General features: G+C 40.2%; 1 protein-coding gene across 1 annotated transcript; it reads right to left on the bottom strand.

Moving 5' to 3' along the window:
• Nucleotides 1-7,090: 7,090 nt before the first annotated feature.
• On the bottom strand, nt 7,091-9,246 carry LOC104960468 (M-phase inducer phosphatase 1-like). The gene is made up of 3 exons (XM_010788538.1): nt 9,197-9,246; nt 8,608-8,853; nt 7,091-8,090 (listed from the first exon to the last, which is right to left on the bottom strand). Exons 1-3 carry the CDS (start codon nt 9,239-9,241, stop codon nt 7,950-7,952), a joined length of 432 nt encoding a protein of 143 aa, XP_010786840.1. The 5' UTR covers nt 9,242-9,246; the 3' UTR covers nt 7,091-7,949.
• Nucleotides 9,247-9,252: the final 6 nt, after the last annotated feature.

Raw genomic sequence — 9,252 nt, 5'->3', positions numbered from 1 at the left:
CCACTAGTAAAAATGTAATAACATTTCTGTGAACTGATATTTGTTTAGTGAGCTTATTAGAGGATGTTCCCTGAAAGATTGAAAAATGTCAATGAAGATGTCAGACTAAGTATATTTGTTAATAATTTCATGCAATACATGGAATTGGTGTGTGTGTGTGTGTGTGTGTGTGTGTGTGTGTGTGTGTGTGTGTGTGTGTGTGTGTGTGTGTGTGTGTGTGTGTGTGTGTCAAGTGAATCTGAGGCCCCCTGGTGGCCAGTACATAAATGATGTGGCACCCACCACCATCCAAGTTGCCCATCCCTAGCTTAGAGGTATCCCGCCCCTTAGCCTCAAGTACAATGTGTTTGAGTGCAAATACAAGCCGGATGTTACATAGTGATGTCACTACGTTGTAGAAGTTAACAAAGGATTCCAATCGAGGTGCATAAAAGCAAATAAGGGCCGCTTTTAGAAAAAGAAAAGAAAGGGAGGATTGTTGTTGATGTATATTTCTTACTGTTGTTCCTACTGTTTATAATGTATATAGAGAGAGGAAGAGAATTATAGGAACAGGTAACAAGATTACCTTAACATTAAAGTCTATTTCCTGAATCATTATGTTTATCTTAACCTAAATATGTAACTAACTAATGTTCATCATCGTAATGTGTTGATCAATGACACAACATGAGTTAATAAATATCTTAGTATAACTGAGGCCTTTCACATAAGGTCTATTGTTCCTCCATGCTAGAAATGAATATTGTTAAATGGCATTGTTGTCATAGCTTGATATGCAGTAGTTGAACAGGATTGTCATTTGCGTCCGTTTTATTCTGACAGGAATAATCACAGGTTGTCATGTAGGAGAAGAGAAAACTAAGTGCTCTGTGAAATAAATCTGTATTTACTGAAAACAAAATGAGACGAATGACAGCCTCCAGCGGCCCCTGTGATGTGGCATCAGGAAATCAGCAGGAAGCAGAAAGAGGAGGGGATGCAATGAAGTAAAAAACAGGAAGAGGGTGCTGTTACTCTTGGTCTAAATGTCTAGAAATTAGAGTGAGTGAAAGCTTTAGTATTATAAACACAGGTAGAAATTGTGGAAAGGGCATCTTCTTGACACACTGGGGTTCACAGGAATTTCATTATTTTAGAGAATGAAGACAATCATCAAGTTCAAAACGCTGAACCAAATAACAACACTTAGTACCTATTTAAATCAATAAGTCACATGGGATGGAAGCTATTGGAAATGTGGGGGCCGTTTCAATAAAAACTAAGTTCAAGACAATATTCATAAAACATGTAAAAACACTAAAAAAGCAATAAAATGATTTTTGTCCTATACTTGTACACCGATAGATTGATTAAGATTCGTAAAATCACGTGACATTGAAGCTATTAAAACAAATACAAAAGTTTGAAAGGATAAAACTGCTGATTTTTATTTAAAAATATTCATATAAAGTAAACAAACAAATTAAAATCCATTAAAGTAAAGAAGTCCAGTGTAGTTATATCATGCTGCATTGATTTGTTTTCACTGGGTCACATCACATGACATGGAAAATATTGAACACTGAATAATATGCCCAATTGTATTAATATTCATTTAAAATTAAAAAGGCACTAAGGTTTGCCCTACTCGTCCAGTGTAGTAACAAACTGTTCATCCAGAGGAATTTCAATAACAAAAGTCTGGTAATGCTGCTAAATCGTCCTCACAGATGTAATTTAACCTGGATGTGTTTGTAGCTCGGCTCACCGTGCCACCACCGCAGTCTGCTCCCTCTGCAGAACCCGCCTCTCCTCCGGGCTGAACTCCCGCTCCTGGTCGGTGAAGAGGCTCTCATCTGGACCGAAGACCCGGCAGTAAAGCACCCGACTCTCCCCGGCCCCAAGAGCACTGACCGGGCACACTGTGTGGATCAGGAAGCAGCGAACCATGCTGCAGAAAAACCAACTAAAATATACTTATGTTTCAAAGCAGTGTTTACTGTGCACGGGTCATGTTGTTGCTGCTGATAGAGCACTTCCGCGTTAGTCAGGTGACCACTCTCAGCTGCCGTTCTTATGTGATGTTCAAACCACAAGATGGCGCTCAAAGTACGTCATATTACCTACATCATGTTATATCACATTATCTAATCTATCTAATCAGGCGTGTCCAAACTACAGCCCGGGGGTCAAATGCGGACCGCGGGCCATTGTTAATCGGCCCTCAGCAAATTCCAAAAGTATAATGAATATGGCCCACAAATGAAACCTGTGCTTGTCTTGTACTTCTCAAATATATGTAAACATATCACACAGTAGTATTCATGTGTTAATAAGCCCAATGTTTCAAATAAATTCAGTCAATTAAAGTTGAAAACAATTTCTAACAAATCTAAGTTGATAAGAAAAAAGCCCAATAACTTATTGCATTACAATCTTGAAATATACACTTCCTATTTCCTCTTATAAGCAATCTGAGGCTTCTGTTTTAAGGAATGAGCTGCTAACAAAATGAATGAAACCCTCTGGAGAGCTGTGATGTAGGCTGTTTGTTTTCTTAAAGTATATTCAAGTATCAAGCATCATTGACCTACATTTGATTGATTTTGCTAACTTATAGAGACTTAACTTATGAGACAATGTACCTCTACTCTAGTGAGTGACCCAGCCCTTCGTATATTGGACTGTATGTGGCCCTCGGGGAAAAAAGTTTGGACACCCCTGCATTATGTCTTATTATATCATATCATATTATATTATATAATATCATATTATATTATATTGTATTATATTAAAATAGCATATTCTATATTACACCCAGAAACATAAAGATATTCCATTTATTATTATAGAATACCACAATATATAATGCATTTGCATCAGAATCAGAGTCCGAATACGTTATTCCCAGGGGAAAGGGGGCTTCATTTTAGAATAAATAAATACAATAAAGAATGAAACAAATAAAATAAAACACCAATATTTATTGAAACAGGAGGAAGTTAAGGAATAACAAATGTGCACATTGTACAATAATATATAACAATATCTACCCTACAATATTAGTGAAAAAATATATTTATGATATTAATTCTGAGAAAGTTTGCTGAGAAACATATTAAAACCATTACTTTATCAGATCAGATCCCCCTCAACTGGATAAGAAAGGACCAAACTGAAAACATGGCTGAGAGGCAGCTGCAGGGATGTTTGATCACAAAGTGTTTCAGCGTCTCAGCACACAAACAGAGACAGCTGTTAACCCAGCAGCTGCTGCCGGTCACGCTTCTTTACTCTGCTGAGGCCCTGCTCAGAGTGTGTGTTTGAGTGTTTGAGTGTGTGTTTGAGTGTTGTGTGTGTGTGTGTGTGTGTGTGTGTGTGTGTGTGTGTGTGTGTGTGTGTGTGTGTGTGTGTGTGTGTGTGTGTGTGTGTGTGTGTGTGTGTGTGTGTGTGTGTGTGTGACAGAAGAAAGAGAAAGAAAGAAAACCTTCACTCAGCTTTGTTAACATGTTTTCCGCCCTGTTAACCTCCTCGCCATCGCACAGACTCTGACATGCTGAAACAAGTCCTCCAGGTGGTGGAGCGAGTTGTGTGAACGTTTTACTCTTTTTAGGTTCAATAAAACTTGGCATTTGCTCTGCTGCTGTCGTTTTTTTTTTATCAACGACAGCAGCCACACTTGATCATTGGGTTTAATGTTTCAGGGCCTTAATATCACCAGATTAAAATACCTCAGCAACTACCAGATTTTTATCTATTAAATCTTGTCAAAACCCCATGATGTTGAATCTGAACCACCAGCAGGTCTAATTTGTATTAAAGCAGGGAAATAATATCTACTACATGGCAGTGGTCAAATGTCACTAAGTGCAAGTACTGTACTTAAATATACATTTCTTATTTAAAATAAAAAACATGAATCCAACTTCCCGTGTGTTGAAAGCGTGTGTTTGTAATACAATGTGTAAAACATGTGTAAATAATACACAATATAATACAAAATAGTAATACACAATGCTTATAATGGGCTCTACAGCAAAATCCTGCTTTTACACCACGTTCCTATTTACTAAGCAAACACTTCATGTTTAGTGTAGTTGTGTGAAGGCTCCCTGTGAAAGGTGTGCAGCAGAATCTCTCTGCAGCACCCACGCTGTGAGAAATAATTAACACAGAGCTGTCACTCCTATAATAAAGAAGTGAATGAGCGGGACTACTGCAGTAATGATTAGCCAAAATCAGAGTAAAGATTCAAAGTGAAAGTAAAGCTAGATTCCAGCGTCAGTGTGAAACTCAGATTTGTATTAAGTAGAAGTAGAGGATAAGACTTTAACAAAAAGTACATTTTTCAAGAAGTGAGCATGCAGGATGTGCAGCGAGTGGTGTCATGAAAACCACAAGTAAAGCTGGTTTCACTGTTTTTTTAAAATCTCTGAGTCATATTTTCCTCTAATGAAACAAACCAGCTGAATAAGACAAACAACAGGAAGCAGGGCAGCGCTCTCAGGACCAATCGAATCGAGGCCCGCGAGTTTGAAACAAAGGAAGCTAACAACAACAACCTGAGGCTAACATCACTTCTGGACTTGTCTGTATTCTCTGCAGGGGGAAGTGAAAACATCCTGAACATATGGGGAAATAATCTCAGCCTGCAGAGGGTGTGCAGACATATAGCACAAGTTTCTAATGCTTAACATTAAAAAAAAACATTCCTTAGAAACCACAGTGTTAATGCTCCATGTTTCACCACCTCAAAGGCTGTTAGGGCCTTGTTTTACAGTTTACTGTCAATTTCAACAACTAAAGACCTCTGATTCACCTCTGCATGCAGCTGCATAGAGGACACGGGGGTTAAGAGGTGGATCAGAGAAGAGATGTTGATGGGAAGGGTGGGGTCGTTTTATAGACACTGTTGCAGTATGAGAAATAGTTTCAGTTTTGATGAACAGATTTGTTTCCAACCTGACAGGGTCGAGGGAGACACCTTTTAAAAACATTTGTTTTATCTGACTGTTCGACAACGTTTGTCCCCACTGCTACCCAACACATACACCAGTGACAGCAACTTTATTTTGCTAAAAGTCCCCCATCCCAGGTTTTAAAAATGCTCAAGTCATGATACTGAAGTAGGGGGTCAGGAATGGTTCAATATGCTTATATTTCCATAAAAAGCTAAATAAAATGTTATAATCTGTACGTTAAATAAAAGAGTTGGTTAGCTTAACCTAGCATAGGTACTGGAAACAGACACTAAAGCATGTCACAATATTGCTTAACTTTTTAACACATTCAGCTTTATACATTCCAACACAATGTAATGATTGATCTCATGAAGAACTAACAAAGAATACAAAACAAAACAAGTACACATTATGAATCTTATTGGGTCAAAAACAAAGGTCCTGGTCGAACAAAAGGTAAAGATCCCCTTTTAATTTGTTTAACCTCCTCCGGCTCATTGACAGATCCACTTGTGAAATCTGGGTTTGCATTTGTGGGACGAGCCAAGTCCTCATCTACATTTTGAAACCCACAGTGGAGGGGGACATTTGAAAAGGCTCTTGCATCATGTTGCCTGGTGTGAAGGTGTGAGGCTCAGCAACTGGCCCTTTAATTGTCTTACTCAGAGAAAGGTGGCTGCCCAACACGAATGAAAAAGCCCCTCGGACAAATACATGTAAAGATCACCAGAACAGACATAGTTCCCTCTTCCTTTTCACCCCCTTAGTTTCTATCCTATTTCCAGAGCTAAAGCATCTTCCGTTACAACGGTCACTTGTGTCAGCTGGAAACTGTTGGCTGTAAATGGGTCTTTAGATCCCAGGAATGCAAACAAAGACTCCCCGTCTTAACCAACATGGCCGCTGGGAAACTGCCTGATTTCAAACGTTGGTAAAGTGCCAGAAGCGAGGGAGTTTCTTTACGACCACTTCACTAACCACCACGTGTTTACAGCACGAGGTGGCTGATTTCTATCCTCCTGTCAGGACACGGCTGTCGGCCAGGCGCTTTGACACAAAGACTCTCCCTCTGCTTACAGGAATGTGTGTGTGTGTGTGTGTGCACTGGCACGTGCTGCAGCAGAGAGGCCACTCCCAAGGTCGGCTAGAGAGGGAAGATTTGAAAAACAAGAACCACTGGAAACTTGTGCTGCTGAGAAGCCCAAACAAAAAGGCGGATGTGCTTTTGTTTAGACTTAAGAAGTGGAAGTTTAGTTTGACTTTAACGAACCCTGCACACCCAAGGCTTTACAACAAATAAAAGTAAAGTCTGGACTGATATGTAAAGTCGGGCTGAAACTAACACGTTTTTTTATTTCTAATTGTTATATACTCAGGTCCAATGAAAGAGTAAAATACGTCCTCTCAATGACTGATGATTCTGTAAGCTCTGATTGTTTGGCTTTTCTGCTTAGTAAACAAAGATCAACATTTTTGGCCATATACTTTCTAGGACAATGTCAGCTCCTCTATCCCTTGCATATGAAACACTCAATAGTTTGTTTAAGTGAGCCTGTTATGCTCTCTCTTTCCTGTAGTGTGTCATGTAAGTTTGTGTGCATGTAAAGGGTCTGCAGAGGCTAAAATCTCAAAGTTCATCTCCCCCACACACTCCCCCCTGTCTCCGTTGGATACATTTGTTTACCTCCGTAACAACACATGCTCCAACACATTTTTCGTGATCGGTTAAGGGGTTGGACATGTCTAAGCGGTTGACCAGCCACAACAGAGCCTGCCAGCTAACCAATCAGAGCAGACGCTCTGGTTTCAGACGGAGGGTGAAAAGAGGTGCTGAAGCATTAAAGCATGTGAACATGTCACAGTAGAGGTACAACATTCAAATATTAACCTCAAATGTAGCATAATCCATACAGGTCCTTTTCAAAATTAGTTACTGAATAAATTAGTAGACCAAGTTAAGAATTGCATTATGGTATTTTAGCAAAAAGCCAGCAGGCTAAAACCATCGTTTCATAGTATGAAAACATATTCCTCATTGTAACGTTAGGAAGTTAAAATAGTTGTTAGTCAATATTGTGTGTCGGCCCCACGAGTATATTCACAGCACAAGAGGGAAGCTCCATTAGAAAAATAAACTTGACGTCACGTTTGAACACACATTGGCTTTTATTTCAGCAGCTCCCCCACAAGCCTGTACCAAAATCTTCCAGCCAGTTCATAATAAATCATCTTTAGCTCTGCAGAGTGGAAGACATTTTAATCTCTGGAAATGTAAAAGGAATCAAAGCAAAACAAAGAAGGATCTTAGATCAAGAACTCCTATCACTTGCTGGCCTGCAGCATCAGGTAAATCTCACTGCGCAGTTAACAGGTAGTGTGTTTGCTTTGGTATCTTCTGACAGAGAACAAATGATCCGAAAAGGAAAGAAAAAAGGAAAAACTCTGTATTCAATCTGTACAAGTTGTCAAAAATATCAAATTTGCATTTTAGGACGCCTAGAGAAAGGCATTCTTTAGGCAGTCAATATAAATGGGGGTAGACACAATTCAGCAAATATTTTTATATCAAAAAGGAGTATTCCAAAAAGCACCTCACCATTTCAAGTTATTTAAATTAAGTGCTACGATAAAGTGGAACATGACAAAAAAAAAAAAAAAATCCAGTGAGGAGCCTGGAGAACTTTAGTCTATGCAGTGTGGGTTGTGTTATTGCAAGTTGTGCCGCAAAAGGCAGCAAAATAATAAAAACATTTTAAAAACAGGCAGTAGGTCCGAGTGGTTATTAAAAAGGATCGCATTGCGTCTCAGTGAAATCTGTGCACTGCCCCTCAGCTTTAGGTCACGTCTTTCCCCTCTTTACATTTGCATAAATAACTAACTTTGCTAGAGTTACAGGGAAAATGTTGGGACCCTTCTGTTGGCACAGTCCCTAAACAGGTATTTCCTGGTCGGGGGGGGGGGGGCATTGTATATTGATGGGGGGGCAGTGTGTTTCTTAGGAGGCGCTCACAGCTTCTTCAGGCGGCTGTACATGTCTCTCTTGCTGCGCTCACCGGCCCAGGTGCGGCTCTTCAGGCGAAACTTCCTCAGGTCCTCCTTGAAGTCCTCGTGGTGCATCGGCCTGTAGGCCTGAGGTTCACACTGTGCCTGCAGAGGAAGAGGAGGAACGGTTACATTCAGCCGTCACTGTGCGGGAGAAGTGCTCACTAAATGCTCAACAGTGACAGTTGAGATCTGACTTCACAACAAACATCACAATTCAAGGAACTACTTTTTAAACTGGGATTTGAGCTTTAGCCCTTCTGGCTCCATTAGGCCATGTTTTTTTTGAGAGAGCCTAACATTAGGTCTTTGGTTAACAAAAAGCTTAAGAGATTTAAACGTTTTATGACAAGTTCTATGACCAAAATACATCAGTAAATAACCCAAAAGTGAACGTTTGTAGCTTCCAAGCCTCATAAAACAGCGGTTGCCAACATTAGTCTCTTTAGCTAAGTTGTGAAGACGTGAAGTAATGTGACCGTGGTTTTCCCCCCCCCTCCGCAAAATAATTTAAAATCTCTTGAAAAGCTACTGGCTGGACCCTGTGGTGAGATGGATTTATCATCGAGCTCGAGTGTTAGACAAACTGTGAGCTTCAGAGCAAAGTAGAGCAGGAAGTGACCTGGTAATGAGGGAAGAAGTCTTTGTATCCGCCCTTCAGGATGTAGAGCTCGGGGTAGTGGAGGTTTGGATACTCGTTGGCGGCGCGGTCTCTCTCCCTGACGAAGCGACACATTCGAGGGCCGCGCTCCGACGAGAACTCGCAGTGGAAGATGACGACGACGCGTTTGTCCGGGCAGGACGGGACGATAGGCGTTTTCAGGAGGTAGTCCTCCACCTGAATCTCCTGGTGGAGGTTCAGAGCTTCCTGGATGAGAAGAGACAAAACCAACCGTTCAATTTATAGAGCACAGGAAGCGACAGGGAGGCACAAAGACTCAGTGTCAGACAGAGAGAGTCAAAACAGATATTCAAACGGATATTCTTACATGTAATTAACACAGTGAGCTATATGTGTCATTTAAATGTGTGTGGTGAGGTAATGCGACACTGAATACATTTAGATTTTATAATTTTTTTTAAAAAAAACTATTACTTGAAGGAAAACTCATGAAATGGAAGTATTTCCGAGTCAAGCTTGTTGTTTTAAAAAAATAAAAATATAGAGTTTTCTATGCTTTGAAAACACATGTTTTGAGATCGTCGCTCACCTTTATGTGTCCCCCCTCAAACTCGTAGGGGTAGCGGCAGTCCATGACGATGACAC

The sequence above is a fragment of the Notothenia coriiceps genome, unplaced genomic scaffold (assembly GCF_000735185.1).
Source record: "Notothenia coriiceps isolate Sejong01 unplaced genomic scaffold, NC01 NC01_scaffold00001385, whole genome shotgun sequence".
NCBI lineage: Eukaryota > Metazoa > Chordata > Actinopteri > Perciformes > Nototheniidae > Notothenia > Notothenia coriiceps.
The sequence above is the reverse complement of the archived record's forward strand: the minus strand, read 5'-3'. Positions and strand labels throughout refer to the sequence as shown.